Genomic DNA, 20,387 nt, shown 5'->3' with positions numbered 1-20,387 from the left:
GAGGAGAATGGCTAGACAGGTTCAAGCTAACAGAAAGGCAAGAGTAACTCAAATAACACATCGAATGCACAACGCATTGAACAAACTGGGTGGGCTACAGCAACAGAAGACCATGAACATAGTCAGTGGCATCTTATTAGGTATAAGGGGTACCTTATAAGATGGCCACTGAGTGTACAGTACAGTACTATATCCAACAGTCTGAGGAAAGTTTAGCCCCATCAAGTAGCAGGATTTTTATTCAATAACCAATAGCTGCTGTATCAGTCAGAAAACTGTTTATGAAGCCGCTTTTAAGAGTCAAAGGCTTATTATTTAAAATGTGTTCAATTTTCAGGGTAGAGAGAATGAGGTGAAGAGACTTAGTATCGTGGTTTCACTTGGGACAGGAAAACCACCGCAGGTACCAGTGTCCTCAGTTGATGTCTTCCGTCCTTCCAATCCCTGGGAACTGGCTAAAACGGTCTTTGGTGCACGGGAGCTGGGCAAGATGGTGGTTGACTGTGTAAGTATAAAATATGCCTATCTTTACAATCCTTGTTTGAATTTGGTGTCTTTAAGAACTCACAGCAGCTCTCATTTATAAGGCTCTTTCAAAAATTCAACCATAAGGCCATAAGAATTAAGCTATTTGGCCCATTCAGTCTACTCCGTCAGTCCATCATGGTTGATTTATTATCCCTCTCAATTTCATTCTCCTACCTTCTCCCCATAACCTTGACACCTTTACTATTCAGGAATCTATCAACTTCCGCCGTAAATATACCCAATGACGTGGTCTTCGCAACCGTCTGTGGCAATGATTTCCGTCGATTCACCACCTTCTGTCGAAAATAATTCTTTTTCATCTCTATTCTAAAGGAACGTCTTTGTATTCTAAGGTTGCCCCCTCTGGTCCTAGTCTCCCCACTATGGGAATAATGCACCATCAATAACTCTCGGAGATATAGGCTTTTATTGGCTGGAAGAAAGAACAAGCAGCAAGAACCACACTACATCCTGGAGACTGAGGCCGGAGCAGTGTCTCCAATCGCCTTTATACCAGGGTCCGTGGGAGGAGCCACAGGAGCAGTCAGCGGGGGGGGGGGGGGGGGGCGTGTCCAGACAGATATATGTAGTTGACCACAGGGAATCATTCTCACAACATCCATTCTATCTAGGGCTTTCAATATTCAATAGGTCTCAATGAGATCACCCCTCATTCTTCTAAATTACAATACAGCCAATTCTGAGGTCTACAAAATTCCTAATCAGTGATGTATTTAACCCAGGTGCTCTGGTTTCCTCTCAAATCTGAAAGAATTGTGTGGTTTGGTAGGTTTAGCGGCCATTGCAAATTGCCCCTTGTATATGGGTAGGAGGTAGAATCTGGGGGAAGTTGGTGGAAATGTGAAGAGAATAAAATGCATTATCATAGGATGTGTGTGGATAGGTACTTAAACACCAGCATAGACATGGGGGAAGAAGATGAATCACATGTCTCTCTAACTCATCTTCCTTCAACACTATGAGGAACTCGGCAAAAAAGTTTCAGGTCAAAACCCAAATATACATTCAGTGGCTATTAAATTAGATACACCTATACACCTGCTCTTCAATTCAAATGTCTAGTTTGTCATTTATGTGGAGGTTCAGTTGTTGTTCAGACCAAACATCAGAATGGGGAGGAAATGTGATCTAAGTGACTTCAACCATGGAATGATTGCTGGTGCAGCAGGGTGGTTTGAGAAACTGCTGATCTGCTGGGATTTTCACACAAAACAGACTGGAGTTTCCAGAGAATGGTGCAAGAAACAAAAAAAAAATACAGTGAGCAGCGGTTCTGTGGGCAAAAATGCCTTGTTAGAGAGGTCAGAGGAGAATGGCTAGATTGGTGTGCAGAAGAGAAACTGAACTCTACAGCAGCAGAAAACCATGAACATACACCCAGTGGCCACTTTATTAGGTACAGTGGCCACTGAGTGTAAAAACCTAAGACTCTGGATCAGTAAGAGACCATTCAGCCCTTTAACCTCTGCTGTCCACTAACATTGTGGCAAATCTTCTAATCGACACCATTTTCCTGCCCTAATCCCATATCCCTTGATTTAATGATGGGGAGACACGTTCAATGTCTACTGGTACATTCTGTGAACGTAATAAAATCTGGAATTAAAAGGCTGATATCAGAACTTGATTGTAAAAAAAAATCACATTCCCCAGTGTCCATGAAAGAAGAAACTCAGTCTTTGCACTTTTCTGGTTCACTGCATTGCCCTTGAAACTGTCTAAGTCCAGGTTGCAGGGCCAACCTGAAACATTGACTGACCATCTCCCTCCACTGATGCTGCCTCACCCACTGAGTTCCTGCAGCACTTCGTTTTCTGCTTCGGATTGCAGCATTTGCAGCCTGCTAAGTGATGATTAAGGGAGTCAAAGGTTACAGGGATAAGACAGGAGAATGGGGTCGAGAGGGACAATAAATCAGACATGAAGGAAAGGTGGAGCAGAGTCAGTGAGCCGATTTCTTATGGTCTTAAGGACTCCATTGGTTCATATCCCATCAAGCAGCTGAGTTAATTAAAACTGTACCTAATAAAGTGGCCACTCGGTGTATGTTCATGGTCTTCTGCTGCTGCAACATTCAGTTTCTCCTGCACACCAATCTAGCCAGCCCTAGTGAAGGGGACTATAAAATAACCAGGTTGTCTCATATTGGAAAGTAAATCTCTGACCCTGACCATTCATGCCTCTAAAAGTCTTGCGATCAATGGCAATGGATTTTACATAGCTGCCTTCTAAAATGACCTTCCAAGCCACCTTAAAATCCAAAGAAAATTTATTATCAAAGTGTGTGACTGTCACATATACTACCTTGTGAATCATTTTCATGCAGGCATTCTCAGGAAAATAAAGAAATGTAATACTTTATGCTAAAAACTATACGTAAAAGTGACTGACAAACATTCAATATGCAAAAGAGGTCAAAAAGTACCAATAATAAATTTTCAAAAAGTAAATAAATAATACTGAGAGCAGGAGTTGCAGAGTCCTTGAATGTCAGTCAATAAGTAGTGGAGTCAGCTCAGTGGTGAGGAGAATGAAGTGAGAAGAGCAAATGCATCCTTTGTACTGGTGTGTGGCACAGGACTGCCCCTTAGGCCCACAGTGTTGTGCTGAACTAATTAAGCTAGTAATTAAATGTCTAAGAAAACTAATCCCTTCTGCCTCCACAATGTCCACATCCTTTCATTCTTTGCACATTCATGTGTCTATCCAAGGGGCTGTTAAACATTTCTATATTTTATTTGTTTCCACTAGCACCCCCCCCTCCCCCCCGGCAGTGCATTCCAAGCACTTACCACTCTAAAAAGAAAGCTTGCCCCTACGCATCTCCTTTGAACTTAACCCCTCTTACTTTAAATGCATGCCCTCATTTCAACCCCAAAGGAAAGATATCGGCTGTCAACTCTGTCAATGCTGCTCATAATTTTATAAACCTCTATCCCCTTAGCCTCTGCCACATCAGATCCTGTTCAACCTCTCCCCATATTGCACAGTTCCTAATCCAGGCAGCATCCTGGTAAACTGCTTCTGCGCCCTCTCCATAGCCTCCACATCCTTCCTCTAATGAGGCAACCGGAACTGAATGCTCCACTCACACCTTGTATGAATTTTAACCCATTGCCATAATTCTGTGCTTCTAAGATGACTTCTAAGTTATCTTAATATTACTTTCCAATCCCTGCTAAGAACAGAGTCAGGATCGACGTTCCTGGTGACCAAAATTTTAATTATACTTCCAATTCCGATATGCTGGTCCATGGTTTTCTCTACAATTGCAATGAGGCTACTCTCAGGTTGAAGGAGTAAACACCTCATAATCCATCTGGGTAGCCTCCAACCTGATGACATTAACATTGATTACCCTAACTTCCAGAAATTTCTCCTCCTCCCCTTTTTCCATTCCCCATTCTGGCTCCCCTCTTGCTCCTTCTGTTCTCCTCATCTGCTTATCACTTCCCTTTGATTCCTCTCCTCCCTCCCTTTCTCTTATGACCCTCTCTCCTCCTCTCAGATTCAGACTCTTAACTCTTCCACCTATCACTTTCCTGTTCCTCACCATTTTCTCTCTCCCCCCCCCCCCCCCGCCCCCCCACCAACCAGGTCTCACCTGCCAGCTTGTACTCCTCCATGTCTGCATCTTCTTATTCTGGCTTCTCTCCACCTGAAATGTCGACCATTTATTCCTTTCAGCCTGACCTGCTGAGTACCTCCAGCATTTTGTGTGTCTTTCTTTCTTTTTTCTTTTTCAATCTTTTTATTGATTTTCATATATACACAAAAAAAATAACATAATAATAAGTAAATTATGAATACAATAGACTTGAAATCACATTGATAATAAGATAACAATATCCTACTAAACATCAACAGAAGAAAATACCTTAATCAATCAAGTCCATATGATTATATGAAAAAAAAACAAAAATAACCATTAAAAAAGAAAAAAAAATTGAAAATATGTGAAAAAAAAGTATATATTAAAAAAAATAAAACACTAAACTAAACTAACATGGGCAATAATAACAGTTTACAAGTATATGATAGTGTCAAAGAACTCCGGAACTCCATACCTGAACATGAATAAGCAGAAAGAAGGTCTGGAAAAGGCCAAATTAATTCATATGAAAATGTCGAATAAACGGTCTCCAAGTTTCTTCAAATTTAATTGATGAGTCAAAAATAGTGCTTCTAATTTTTTCCAAACTCAGATAAGAAATAGTTTGAGAAAGCCATTGAAATGTGGTAGGAGGATTTACTTCTTTCCAATTTTGTAATATAGACCTTCTGGCCATTAATGTTACAAAAGCAATCATTCGTCTGATTGAAGGGGAAAACTGATTACCATCTTCATTTGGTATGCCAAAAATTGCAGTAATAAAATGAGGTTGTAAATCTATATTCCAAATTGAGGAAATAGTAGTAAATATGTCCTTCCAGTAATTATGTAAAGTGGGACATGACCAAAACATATGGGTCAATGAGGCCACTTCTGAATGACATCTGTCACATTGAGGGTTAATATGAGAATAGAATCGAGCAAGTTTATCTTTAGACATATGAGCCCTATGTACAATTTTAAATTGTATTAAAGCATGTTTAGCACATATAGAAGAAGAATTAACCATTTGCAAAATTTTTTCCCATTTATCTGTTGATATGTTATATCGAAGTTCTTTTTCCCATTCTTGTTTAATTCTAACTGATATTTCTGGTTGTATCTTCATAATCATATTATAAATAAAAGCTACTAATCCCTTCTGACAAGGATTTAAGGTAAAAATCAAATCTGTAATGTCCTCCAAAGTTGAATTAGGAAAAGATGGTAAAACTTTATGTAAGAAATTTCTAATTTGTAAATATCTGAAAAAATTAGATTTAGGTAATTCAAATTTGTTGGAAAGTTGATCAAATGACATCAAAGTATCTTCAAAAAAGAGATCACGAAAACATTTTATACCTTTCCTTTTCCATATGTTAAAAGCTTGATCTGTCCAAGAGGGTTTGAAAAAGAAATTAAGTAAGATAGGGCTATCAAGAACAAAGTTTTTCAAAGTAAAAAACTTACGAAATTGAATCCAAATTCGTAATGTATGTTTAATAACAGGATTAGATATTTGTTTATTAAATTTAACTAAATCCGCAGGAAGACAAGAACCAAGAACAGAGAATAGAGAATATCCCTTTATCTCATTACATTCCAAATTTACCCACTGTGGGCACAGTGGTGAATCCAAATCTAGTTTCCAATACAATAAATTACGAATATTATTTGCCCAATAATAAAATCTAAAATTGGGTAAAGCTAAACCACCATCTTTTTTTGATTTTTGTAATTGCTTTTTACTTAACCTAGGGTTTTTATTTTGCCACACAAATGAGGAAATTTTTGAATCAATGTTATCAAAAAAAGATTTAGGAATAAAAACTGGTAGGGCTTGAAATAAGTATAAAAATTTCGGTAAAATCATCATTTTAATAGCATTAATCCGACCAATTAATGATAAAAACAAAGGAGACCATCTTGTAGTAAGTTGATGAATTTGATGAAGCATAGGTAAAAAATTCAGTCTAAATAAATCTTTATATTTCTTGGTAATTTTTATACCTAAATAGGTAAAGTTATCAGTAACAACTTTAAATGGTATCCTATCACTCAATAAAGTTTGTGCATTTAAAGGAAATAATTCACTCTTATCTAAATTTAGTTTATAACCAGAAAAAGTACCAAATTGAACCAACAAGGATAAAATAGCAGGAATTGACCTATCAGGGTCAGAAATATATAACAGCAAATCATCAGCATAAAAAGATAATTTGTATAACTTCTCATTACGGGTAATACCAAAAATATTAGGAGATTCACGAATAGCAATAGCTAAAGGTTCTAATGCAATATTAAATAATAAAGGACTTAAGGGACAGCCTTGTCTCGTACCACGAGATAATTGAAAAAAAGAGGATCTATAGTTATTTGTAAAAACAGAAGCAACAGGTTTATGATATATTAATTTAATCCATGATATAAAGTTAGGACTAAAATTAAAATTTCTCAATGTATTAAATAAATATATCCATTCAACTCTATCAAAAGCTTTTTCAGCATCTAATGAGATAACACATTCTGGGATTGTGGGTGGTGAAGTATGAATTATATTAATCAATTTTCTAACATTAAAAAAAGAATACCGATTCCTCATAAAACCAGTTTGATCTTCTGAAATAATCTGAGATAGTACTTTTTCTAATCTAATAGCTAAAATTTTTGTAAGAATCTTAGAATCTACATTTAATAGTGATATAGGGCGATAAGATGTACATAAAGTAGGATCTTTATCTTTTTTAAGAATTAGAGAAATATTAGCTTCATAAAAAGATTGAGGTAATCTCTTCTTAGCAAACGCATCATTAAAAATTTCACATAACCAAGGAGAAAGCAAAGAAGAAAAAGTTTTAAAAAATTCTACTATATAACCATCAGGACCAGGAGCTTTCCCTGAATTCATTGATGAGATAGCCTCTCCTATTTCCACCATAGAAAAAGGAGCATCTAACAGGCTATAGTCTTCATCAGTCAGTTTAGGAATATTCAAATTGTTAAAAAAATTATCTATCATGGACTGGTCACCATCAAATTCTGAATGATATAAAGATTTATAAAAATCTTGAAAGGTATTATTAATTTCTTTATGATCAGTAGTTAAATTACCGTCTGATTTGCGAATTTTAATAATTTGTCGCTTAGTCGAGATAGCCTTTAATTGATTAGCTAACAGTTTACCAGTACGGTCACTATGAATATAAAATTGAGCCCTGGTCCTAATTAATTGATTTTCAATTGAAGAGGATAATAGTAAACTATGTTCCATTTGAAGCTCAACTCTCTTCTTATAAAGTTCTTTGGTAGGAGTCACGGAATAAATCTTATCAATTTCCTTGATTTTATCCACCAATAAAGCAATATCTAAATATCTTTGTTTTCTTTTACCAGCAGAATATGAGATAATTTGACCACGAATAAAAGCCTTAAAAGAGTCCCAAAGTATTCCTCTGTCGATTTCTTCAGTACAGTTTGTAGAGAAGAACAAGTCAATTTGCTGTTTTATATAAGTAATAAATTCTGGGTATTGAAGCAAAGTAGCGTTAAGCCTCCAAGATCTGATATTATTGGAATAGTCCGAAATCTTAATAGATAACTTCAAAGGTGCATGATCCGAAATAGTAATAGAATCATATTTACAATCAATAACATCCGTTAATAACCGATGATCAATAAGAAAATAGTCAATTCTAGAATAGCTATGATATACATGTGAAAAAAATGAAAATTCTTTATCTTTAGGGTTCAAAAACCGCCATATTTCTGTAATTCCCGAGTCAACCATAAATGAATTAATAAGTAGGGCTGATCTATTCGGAAGAGTACGAATAGGTTTAGATCTATCCATCAAAGGATTCAAACAACAATTAAAATCTCCACCCATTATCAACATATATTCATTTAGATTAGGAAGAGAGGTAAATAAACGTTTAAAAAATTCAGGGCAGTCAAAGTCTGGAGCATAAATATTAACTAGAACAACTTTCCGATGGAAAAGTAAGCCAGTTATCAACAAAAATCTACCCTGTGGGTCAGAGATAATTTCATGATGTGTAAACGATATTGAGGGATCTATAAAAATAGACACACCCCTAATTTTAGCGGTACAATTCGAATGAAATTGTTGACCCTTCCAGAACCTAAAAAAACATTGATTATCCTCCCTCCTGATATGGGTCTCCTGTGCAAAGATAATATTAGCATTCAGTCTATGGAATACTTTAAATATTTTTTTACGTTTAATCGGATGATTTAAACCATTAGTATTCCAGGAGATAAAGTTAACAGATCTATCCATCATACCAATATTAATTGTGTGTACCATAAAAGGTTAGAAAGACACATAACCTACAATTCAGGAAGGAGGAAAATTGATTCAGGAGCAACCGGAGAACATGACACCTCAACAATATTAATAGTTTAAAGTCGGCCCATAAACTAAAAGCAAAAAAATAAAAAGCAAAAGCGTGAAAAAAGATCCCTACCCCCTCCCCCCACCCTTCGAAAAAAAGCCAAGCGGCAGGCGCATAATCTAATACTAATATTACCCCCATTTCAAGATGGCAGCTCTATAAAAAAGATTAAAAGAAAACTATATAACACCCAAATTAAGAAATAGAGTTGCAAAAAAAAAAATATATATATCAATCAGAATAAAAGAAAACTAATATAATACAACAATCATTAATAAAAAAAGTATAAACGTCAAAATTTAAAAGTGTAATATACCTTTAAAAAAAAAATCCCATATTCAAATACAAGATGACGTTTCAAGAGCAAAGACTTATGGGAAGAAGAAACGCCATTTTGAAAAAGCCATATTACTAAATACAAATGTGAGTTCAGCAATCTGTTAAAAGACAAAATAATATTTAAAAAAAGGGATATAATAAACAGTACAATATATATATAAAAAAAAACCAAAAATCCAAAACATTCATCCCATATCTGAGTACAGGCAAACAGATAAATGCTTGTAAAAAACAGAATCTTACGGGAAAAAGAAACGACATCTTAAAAAAAAGGTAAATCATTATTGCAAAATATAAACGTATATAACCAAAACAGAAAGAAAAAAAAGGATATTATCAAAATTAAAAAGAACATCTATAAACAATGATGCTAGTAAAAAAAACCGGACCCATAGATCAAAAAATAAAAAGTTATAACCCAGCTTCATAGGTTAAAACTTAAAATAGAAAGATATCCTCTCTCCGAAAAATCTTCCACATAACACATAGTTCAAGTTGCAGTAGAAGATCGAAATTCTTCAACAAATTTCTTCGCTTCTTCCGGAGTGTTGAAAAATCGTTGACTGTTGTCGTCCAGCACAATTCTAAGCTTCGCTGGATACATTAAAGCTTGTCTAAGTCCAATCGAGTGAATCTCTGCCATCACTGGTTTAAAAGCGATTCTGGCTCTCATAACCTCATAAGAATAATCCTCAACAATTCGAAATTGAAAGTTTTTGTAAGAAATCATACCTTTTTTACGAGCTAATCGAATTAAAAGCTCTTTCTCACGAGGATAATGAAGGCGAACAATCACCGCTCGTGGTTTATCAGTCGCAGCTGAAAACCTCGCAACTCTGTGAGCACGGTCAATAACAGGTTTAGTTTCCAAACCTTCACCGAAAATTTCCCACAGTAAATTAGAGAAAAATTCAGTTAAATCACCGGACTCAACTTTTTCGGAAAACCCGATAATACGCAAATTCTGTCTGCGAGATCGATTTTCGAGATCAGTAATTTTAAACTTATGCTGATTTACAACTTTAAGAGTCGATTGTACCTTCTTATCCAACTCCTCAAGTGTACATGCTTTTTCAACAATTAATTTTTCAAGGGTCTCCAACTTATCTTCATGCCGCTGAATATCCGCTGCCTGTGACTGAAACTTAGTATCAAGCGATTTAACAGCTCCTTCAAGTTCAGACATTTTCGTGGTAAACGTGTTTTCCAAACTTGCCATTTTACTTTCCAGACTTGCCATTTTACTTTCCAGCTTGTCTTCCAAACTTGCCATTTTACTTTCCAGCTTGCTATCCAAACTTGTAAGTTTAGTGTCCAGAAGATTAGAAATTGCATCAATAGATAAAGGCTCCTTAGACGATTTCTTACTTGTAGCCATTTTAAGTTCGGCAAAGTTAGATCAAATATAGTTTTAAAAGAAAAAAAAAGTCAATCGAAAATATCAACTCATTTGATTAAATTCGAAAAGATTTGATTAAAGGGTGATTATAGTTAGAAAAGTGAAGAGCGCCTAAAAGGCAGATGTTTACGTCGCCATCTTGAAACTCCACCCCTTGTGTGTCTTATTAGATAAATTGTCTTGTGTGTTTGTGTGTATATACACACGTGCATGTGTTCATGTGTGCGTTTGTGTAAGATTTCCGGCATCTGCAGAATATCTTGTAGTTGGCACATTCTGCCTCTTCTAAGCCTTCCCAATATCCACAATGCAGAAAACTGGAAGCCAAGTTTGGCAGCAGCTGAGTCTTGCTTACTTTGCTGCTACGTTTTTTGCATCTTTATTCTGCTTTCTCTCACAATGAGGTTTTGTATCTGCCGTTGTCATTGATGTATGCCTCATCAGCAATTAAACAGTTTCAAATCTAAATTAACTCACTTTATGTATCCCACTTTATCTCATTATCTCACTTTATGTAAGATAGTGTATGTTACCATATATTACCTTGAGATTAATTTTCTTGTGGACATTCACTGTAGAACAAAAAAATGCAATAGAATTAATGAAAAACTTCCCACTTACAAAGGGTGACAAACAGCCACTGTGCAAAAGAAAGTAAACTGCAAATTCTTTAATAATAAGAATTAAAAATAATAAGAAGAACAATTAGAATTTATAGATACACTAAAACAAAAGCAAAAACAAAATCAAAAACAAAGCATACATGCATGCAATGAAGAAAACAGAATTATTACTAGCACAGAATTATCAACAAGCACAGTGATAATGAACTTTTGGTCTAATATCTGGTTAAACAAGGAAATGCAGAATCCAGAAGCAAGCTGGATTAAGAGGAAAAAGAATGCACTCACACAACGTAGACATGCATCCACATGAAGTTGCAATGGATATGCTAAAAGTGGTTATAAAAGATACCTACAACTGTAAAAGTACTGGCAGTGATAATATTCATAATTATTGGCATAAAAATTAAGTTACCTTCGTCCATACTTGTAAATACATTACAATTTTCTTAAAAATCCTGATAAAATGCCTGAATTTTTGACAGGTAAAGGAGAAATCAAAACTGACCCATTAAAATATTGTCCTATTATTTGTTTACAAACTATATATAATAAAATTGTAACATCATGCACCTCGCAATTTATCGCCACTCATTTAGAAAACCACAATATATTTAAAACCGAACAGGATGTTGAAAGGGTATGAAAGGATTTGAAGAACATCTGATTATAGATTCTGTAATTCTAAATCAAGTCCAGCAGAAAAGCAGGTATCTCTTATGTTGTAATATTGACTACCAAAAAATATTTGATTCTGTCCCACACTCATGGTTAATAGAAGGACTTAATATATATAGTACACCCAGTACTTGAGAAATTCTTACAACATCTGATGAAGAGTTGGCGTACTATAAACCTGTTACCTATTGACAACCAATAAATAACAACCACTGTTATCAATATAAACCAATGCATTTTCTGAGGCGACTCCATAAGCCCACTATGGTTTTATCTAACTTTAAACCTGCTCTGAAATTTACAGAATTGGACAAAAATAGGGTATCAAATAAGAGACAGCCAAACAAACAAAACGTTAGCACATTTTCTGTACATGGACAATTTGAAATTATACACTCGTGCATCAGTCAAGCTAAAGCAATTAATTCAATCAGTAGAACTATTTTCTGAAGGCTCAAACATGAACTTTGGACAAGATAAGTGTAGAACATTAAACGTAAAGAAAGATGAAAAGAACTAGTAGAATATAGTACAGAATAGTAGGATACAGTACAACTGGTAGATTAATATAAAACAATTAAGTTTCAGGGATATCAACAAGCAAAGAAAATAGATCATAGTGTGATAAGGAAAAACTTGACAAAATTTACTTCAAGGCTTAATAAAATCTGCCAGAGTTCAATAGTAAAAATATAAGGAAGGCAATTAACATTTACACTATACCCATTGTAATGTAACCTTTTTGGCGTAATATCTTGGTCTGAAACTGATCTGGAATATTTACAAAGAAAATTAACAATTGAAATTACCAATTTTAGAAAACACTATGAGCACTCAAAAGCAATGGACTAACACTACCTAGGATAGAAGGAGAAAGAGGAATAACAAACATAAAAATTACACAACAGTCAGATAAAACTTCTAAGGATATATTTTCATCAACAAAACAGGATTCAGCGCTCGGCATAGGCATATGCAATTCTGATAGGAACTACACACCACTAAACCTAAATGAAAGCACAACCCAGAAAAATGAAATTACAGAAGAAAAAAGTTAACCAGTGGAAGACACCCTCATGATCTGAGCAGACTAGCTGCTGACAGGGAAGCGTCAAACACATGGCTCAGGGTCAGAGACCTCTTCCCAGAAACAGAAGGGTTTCCATGTGGCAATCCATGACCAGGTGGGTAACACAAAAAATTTCAAAAAATACGTAACAGTAATTAAAAAAACCCAACAAATACAAGACAATAAATCCAGAAAATGCCAGGGGAAACCAGAAACAATCCAACACATTACAGGATCCCGCAGCAGTTTAACTCAATGTGATTACCTACACAGGCACAATCAAATCAAATTACCTACACAGGCACATCATTCACCAAAATCTTGCTTTAAAATACCAACTCGTATAAGAAACCATATCTAATTATAAATACAAGCCTGAGCCATTTTTAGTGTCAGAGTCCATCCTACAAGTTATATTACAACCAGTCTATTATTATAGATAGAACAATCTGTAGCCACAGACGGGATACAATATTACTGGATAAATAAGCAGGAACAACTTACTTAATAGATAACCACCTTTAGAAACACAAATTACGTACAGAAATCAGTAAGTGAAAAACATCAGAAATATGTTGAATTAAAAGAAGAAATTGAAAGACTATGGAATATGAACATTGTCCCAATAGGAATATCTATAGCTGCTATCATCCTAAAGTTACTACACAATAGCATTAAACAATTAAGTCTACACAGCAATATTTATGTAAATTTCCAGAAAGCCACAATACTAAGCACCACCAAATTAATCTGAAAATTTCTAGTAATTGAGAGTGCTTCACTGTGCCTCAGGTTTTACCAACTTGAGCTGACAAAAAAAATAAAAAATGCAACAACAATAATAAATAATACTGAGAAATGAGACATTGAGAAAGTGAGTCCTTAGATTTTGGAATTAGTTCAGAATTGAAATAAGTGAAGTTTTCCAAAGTGGTTCAGAACCTTTTTCCAAAGTGATTCAGAACCTGATGGTTGGAGGGTAAATAATAATTGTTCCTGAACCTAGTGGTGTGGGACCTAAGTCACCTCTACCTCTTGCCCAGCAGTAGCAACCAGACACAGAAGTTATTTATTTTAGCAGTATTAAAACTTTACCTGTACCTCCTGCCCAATGGTAGTAGTGAGGAGACCACGGCCTGGAGATAGAATACTGCTTTCTTGTGGCAGCGCTTCATGTGCCCAGTGGTGGGGAGGACTATGAATAGTCATGTAATATTGGAGGTGATTTACTCTTGAAATAATATTTTAAAGTTTATGTGTTTATTTCTAAAATTGAATTGAAGAGGCTATTCCTTTTTGACATCCTCTATTCTTCCCAATTGATAAAATAATGAGGGCCACAGATGGGGTAGACAGTCCTTACTTCCCTGCGTAAGGGAGTCTAAATCTAAAGGGCATATGCTTAGGGTAAAAGGAGAAACATTTAGGAGAGAGCTAAGGGAGAAGTATTTCCACACAGAGTGGTGGGATTATGGAACAAGTGCCAGAAATGGTGATAGAAGTGGGTACAATTACGGTTAGTCTGTTACACGGATGAGAAAGACTTAAAAGAATTTAGGCCAGATGCAGGCAGATGGCATTAGCATAGTTAGGCATCCTGGTTGGGAAAGGCAAGCTGGGCTGAATGGCCTGCTTCTATGCTGTGTAACTATGACAGACAGACAGACATACTTTATTGATCCTGAGGGAAATTGGGTTTCCTAACAGCCGCACCAACCAAGAATAGTGTAGAAGTATAGCAATATAAAACCATAAATAAATAAAAACAAATTAATTATGCCAAGTGGAATTAAGTCCAGAACCAGCCTGTTGGCTCAGGGTGTCTGACACTCTGAGGGAGGAGTTGTAAAATTTGATGGCCTCAGGCAGGAATGACTTCCTATGACGCTCAGTGTTGCTTCTCGGTGGAATGAGTCTCTGGCTGAATGTACTCCTGTGCCTAACCAGTACATTATGGAGTGGATGGGAGACATTATCCAAGATGGCATGCAACTTGGACAACATCCTCTTTTCAGACACCACCGTCAGAGAGTCCAGTTCCACCCCTCACAACATCACTGGCCTTACGAATGAGTGTTGATTCTGTTGGTGTCTGCTACCCTTAGCCTGCTGCCCCAGCACACAACAGCAAACATGATAGCACTGGCCACCACAGCCTCGTAGAACATCCTCAGCATCGTCCAGCAGATGACTATGAACCTATGAATGCCAAACCATTTGGCCCATCGACTTTGCTCCACCATTCCACCATAGGTGATTTACTATCCCTTGCAACCCCATTCTCCTGTCTTTTCTGGAAACCTTTGATGCCTTTTACCCAATGACTTGATTTCCACAGTAGTCTGTGCAACAAATTCCATAGATTCACCACCCTCTGGCTAAAGAAATTACTGTAGTCCTTATCACTGTTCCAAAGGGATATCCTTCTGTTCTGAGGCTGTGCCTCCAGTCCTAGACTCTTCCACTATTGGAAACATCCTCTAAATGACCACTGTATTTAGACCTTTTAATATTGGGCAGGTAAATATTACAGCATCACTGCAACTTCCAAAGTTCAATGTAAATTTATTATCAAAGTATGTATATGTCACCACATACTACCCCCAACATTCATGTCTTTCAGGCATTCACAGTAGAGCAAAGAAATACAATAGAATCAATGGAAAAACTACAGACAGACAAGCAACCAATGTGAAGAAGACAAAATATGAGAATACAAAAAAAACAAATAATAAATAAAAAAAGATAAACACATAAATAAATAACACTGAGAACTTGGTAACTGACAACAGACAGTCGGTGCAGGAGTAGGCCATTTGGCCCTTCTAGCCAGCACCGCCATTCACTGTGATCATGGCTGATCATACACAATCAGTACCCTGTTCCTGCCCTCTCCCCATATCCCTTGACCCCGCTATCTATAAGAGCTCTATCTAACTCTCTCTTGAATGCATCCAGAGACTTGGCCTCCACTGCCCTCTGGGGCAGAGCATTCCACATATCCACCACTCTCTGGGTGAAAAAGTGTTTACGCATCTCTGTTCTAAATGGCCTACCCTGTATTCTTAAACTGTGGCTTCTAGTTCTGGACTCACCCATCAGCGGGAACATGCTTCCTGCCTCCAACATGTCCAATCCCTTAATAATCTTAAATGTTTCAATCAGATCCCCTCTCACCCTTCTAAATTCCAGTGTATACAAGCCCAGTCGCTCCAATCTTTCAACATATGACAGTGCTGCCATTCCAGGAATTAACCTTGTGAACCTACGCTGCACTCCCTCAATAGCAAGAATGTCCTTCCTCAAATTTGGAGACCAAAACTGCACACAATACTCCAGGTGGGGTCTCACCAGGGCCCTGTACAGCTGCAGAAGGATCTCTTTACTCCTATACTCAATTCCTCTTGTTATAAAGACCAGCATGCCATTAGCTTTCTTCACTGCCTGCTGTACCTGCATGCTTGCTGTCATTGACTGATGTACAAGAACACCTAGATCTCATTGTACTTCCCCTTTTCCTAACTTGACTCCATTTAAATAGTAATCTGCCTTCCTGTTCTTGCCACCAAAGTGGATAACCTCACATCTATCCACATTACACTGCATCTGCCATACATTTGGCCACTCACCCAACCCGTCCAAGTCACCCTGCATTCTCATAATATCCTCCTGACATTTCACACTGCCACCCAGCTTTGTGTCATCAGCAAATTTGTTAATGTTACTTTTAATCCCTTCATCTAAATCATTAATGTATATTGTAAACAGCTGAGGTCCCAGCACCGAACCTTGTGGAACCCAACTTGTCATAGCCTGCCATTCTGAAAGGGACCCGTTAATCGCTACTCTTTGTTTCCTGTCAGCCAGCCAATTTTCAATCTGTGTCAGTACTCTGCCCCCAATACCATGTGCCCTAATTTTGCCCTCTAATCTCCTATGTGGGACTTTATCAGAAGCTTTCTGGAAGTCCAGGTACATTACATCCACTGGCTGTCCCTTCTCCATTTTCATAGTTACATCCTCAAAAAACTCCAGAAGATTAGTCAAGCATGATTTTCCCTTCATAAATCCATGCTGACAGACTGATCTTTCTACTGCTATCCAAATGTGTTGTAATTTCCTCTTTTATAATTGACTCCAGCATCTTTCCCACCACTGACGTCAGGCTAACCGGTCTATAATTCCGTTTTCTCTCTCCCTCCTTTCTTGAAAAGTGGGACAACATTAGCCACCCTCCAATCAGCAAGAACTGTTCCTGAATCTATAGAACATTGGAAAATGATTACCAATGCATCCATGACTTCTAGAGCCACCTCTTTAAGTACCCTGGGATGTAAACCATCAGGTCCCAAGAACTTATCAGCCTTCAGACTCAACAGTCTATCCAACACCATTTTCTTGCCTAATATAAATTTCCTTCAGTTCATCCTTTACCCTAGTTCCTTTGGCCACTATTACAACTGGGAGATTGTTTGTGTCTTCCCTAGTGAAGACAGATCCAAAGTACCTGTTCAACTCGTCTGCCATTTCCTTGTTCCCCATAATAAATTCACCTGTTTTTGTCTTCAATATCCCAATTTTGGTCTTAAATATTTTTTTGCTATTCACATACCTAAAGAAGCTTTTACTATCCTCCTTTATATTCTTGGCTAGTTTACCTTCCTACCTCATTTTTTCTTGGCATATTGCCTTTTTTGTTATCTTCTGTTGCTCTTTAAAAGCTTCCCAGTCCTCTGGTTTCCCACTCATTTTTGCTATGTTATACTTTTATTTTTATACTGCCCTTTACTTCCCTCGTCAGCCACGGCCGCCCCTTACTCCCCTTAGGATCTTTCTTCCTCTTTGGAATGAACTGATCTTGCACCTTCTGCATTATTCCCAGAAATACCTGCCATTGTTGTTCCACTGTCTTCCCTGCTAGGGTATTGTTCCATTGAACTTTGGCCAGCTCCTTCCTCATAGCTCCATAGTTCCCTTTGTTCAACTGTAATACTGACACATTGGATTTTCCCTTCTCCTTCTCAAATTGTAGGTTAAAACATATCATATTATGGTCACTACCTCCTAATGGTTCCTTTACCTCGAGGTCCCTGATCAAATCCAGTTCATTGCACAACATTAAATCTAGAATTGCCTTCTCCCTGGTAGGCTCCAGTACAAGCTGTTCTAAGAATCCATCTCGGAGGCACTCCACAAACTCCCTTTCTTGGGGTCCAGTACCATTCTTATTCTCCCAGTCTACCTGCATGTTGAAATCCCCCATGACAACTGTATCATTACCTTTGCGACATGCCAATTTTAACTCCTCGTTCAACTTACACCCTACATCCAGACTGCTGTTTGGGGGCCTGTAGATAACTCCCATTAGGGTCTTTCTACCCTTAGGATTTCTCAGTTCCATCCATACTGACTCTACATCCCCTGATTCTATGTCCCCCCTCGCAAGGGACTGAATATCATTCCTCACCAACAGAGCCACCCCACCCCCTCTGCCAGTCAGTCTGTCCTTTCGATAAGATGTATATCCTTGAATATTCATTTCCCAGGCCCTGTCCGCTTGAAGCCATGTCTCTGTTATTCCCACAACATTGTACTTGACAATTTCCAACTGAGCCTCAAGCTCATCTACTTTATTCCTTATACTTCGTGCATTCATATATAATACTTTTAATTCGGTACTCCCCTCTCCTTTCATATCAATTTCTATTTCACTTGGCCATACTGTATGATCTGTTCTTGAGCTTTCTACTCCATTGATTCTGTTGTCCTTTTTAATTTTTCTTATTTTCACTTTCCCTTTAATGCCATCCTTATATTTTCAGTTCATCCCCCCCCCCCCCCCACTACTTAGTTTAAACACATCCGTGTTGCAGTGGCAAACCTGTCTGCCAGAATGCTGGTCCCCCGCCTATCAAGGTGCAACCCGTCCCTTTTGTACAATTCATCCCTACCCCAAAACAGATCCCAGTGGTCCAAGAATGTAAATCCCTGCTTCCTGCACCAGTTCCTCAGCCACACATTCAGATCCATTATCTCCCTGTTCCTGCCCTCTCCAGCACGAGGAACTGGAAGCAAACCAGAAATAACCACCCTGGAAGTCCTGCTTTTCAGCCTTCGTCCGAGTTCTCTGAAGTCCCGCTGCAGAATGTCCTTCCTCTTCTTCCCGATGTCATTTGTGCCAACATGCACTACCACTTCCGGCTGTTCACCTTCACCCTTGAGGATTCCCTGCAATCGGTCCGTGATGTCCTGGATCCTAGCACCAGGGAGGCAACACACCATCCTTAAATCTCGCCTGTTGCCGCAGAAACCCCTTTCCGTACCTCTTACTATGGAGTCCCCTACTAGCACGGCTCTTCCTGATGTCTGACTCCTCGGCTCTGCTTCTGCACCAATTTTTGGCTCGCAGACTTGTCCGCCTCTCTGTCCTGACAGCTTCTAAGAAGGTGAATCTGTTTACGAGAGGTACATCCCCTGGGGTTTCCTGTACTTCAAGTATCCTTTCCTTCCTCATCGTCACCCCCTTTCTCTCTTCCGGTATCCTCGGTGTAACGAGCTCACTGTAGGTCCTGTCCAGAAAACTCCCGTTTTCACAGATAAACCTGAGGTCAGCCAGTTCTTTCTTCAGTGCTGCAACATGCTCCTTCAGAAGCTGAATCTGGACACACTTTCTACAGCTGTAGCAGCCGGGGGCACCATCAGTGTCCCTGACCTCCCACATCATGCACATAGCACACTGAATCAGCTTAGCGGTCATGTCTTCACCCTCTGCAATTGTGCCTGGCGTAGTCTCCTCCCTCAGCCTCCTCACCGAAGACTCTAGAGCCAAAGACTAGTACTTTTCACACCAGGCACTTCCCTCGACCAGGCCGCTTCCCGACAGGCCCTTGAAAGTGAATCCACGGGTTGAGTTTAGTGCTCAGTTCAGTGTTGAGGTGACTGAAATTATCCATGCTAGTTTAAGAGCCTGATGGTTGAAGGGTAATAACTGTTCTGGAACCTGCTGGTGTGGGACCCATTTCGAGGTGGTGGCGGGGAGAAGTGATAGATGGTGGGGTCCTTGATGATGGATGCTGATTTCTGTAGCTGCACTCCTTGTGGATGTGCTCAGTCCTGTGATGGACTTGCCTGAATCCTGTGATGGACTTGCCTGAATCCACCACTTTTAGTAGGCTATTCCTTTCCTGGAGATTAGTGTTTCCATACCAGGCCGTGATACAGTCAGGATACTCTCCACTGTGCATTTATGGAAGTTTGTCAGTTTTAGCTGATGTGACAAATCTGCACTAACTTCTAAGAAAGTGGAGGCACTGCAGTGCCTGCTTTGTAATGGCCCCATATCCAAAATTGTAACACCAAGGAATTTAAGGTTACTGACCAGTTGATGAGTCAAATTACTGGTCATCAGTAAAGTTACTGATGTTCCAGTTGGAAACTCATTGGAACTGGTGCCTCTCAGGGAGTAGGTGGTTCAGTGAGAAAGAAATTGTATTTTCGTACCTTTCTGTATGCTCAACACTCTGTAAGGCCCTACACCTAACCCCAAAACCTTTAGACCTCTAAACTCTTTGCCTCTTTGAGTTTAATCCCTCCAGCAATGGCCACATTTTTGGTTACCAAAATCCAACCTCTGGATTTCGTCCCAAAGCCATAACTCTCTAGCTCTCTCTTCCCTTTTATGATACTTTTAAGAATCAGAATCGGAATCAGATTTATTATCACT

At 38.1% G+C, this 20,387-nt stretch overlaps 2 protein-coding genes across 3 annotated transcripts in view; one reads left to right on the top strand and one right to left on the bottom strand.

Annotated features, from left to right (window-relative positions):
• The window catches only part of LOC132383189 (uncharacterized), a 54,138-nt gene extending 41,203 nt beyond the window's left edge, over positions 1–12,935 (bottom strand). Inside the window, exons 1-2 of the mRNA XM_059954077.1 lie at positions 9,935–12,935; positions 4,154–4,296 (exon numbers count right to left, since the gene is read on the bottom strand). Coding sequence (XP_059810060.1) covers positions 4,154–4,296; positions 9,935–10,273 — 482 coding nt within the window. The 5' untranslated portion in view covers positions 10,274–12,935. The remainder of the gene's footprint in view (positions 1–4,153; positions 4,297–9,934) is intronic.
• Positions 1–20,387, top strand: part of pla2g6 (phospholipase A2, group VI (cytosolic, calcium-independent)) — a 131,587-nt gene that overhangs the window by 102,534 nt on the left and 8,666 nt on the right. For both annotated transcript variants that reach the window (XM_059954072.1, XM_059954073.1), the window contains one exon: positions 338–505. In XM_059954072.1, coding sequence (XP_059810055.1) covers positions 338–505 — 168 coding nt within the window. The remainder of the gene's footprint in view (positions 1–337; positions 506–20,387) is intronic.

This window comes from Hypanus sabinus, chromosome 29 (genome assembly GCF_030144855.1).
Source record: "Hypanus sabinus isolate sHypSab1 chromosome 29, sHypSab1.hap1, whole genome shotgun sequence".
In the NCBI taxonomy this organism is placed as follows: domain Eukaryota; kingdom Metazoa; phylum Chordata; class Chondrichthyes; order Myliobatiformes; family Dasyatidae; genus Hypanus; species Hypanus sabinus.
Note: the sequence above shows the minus strand (reverse complement) of the source record. Positions and strands in the feature narration are given on the sequence as shown.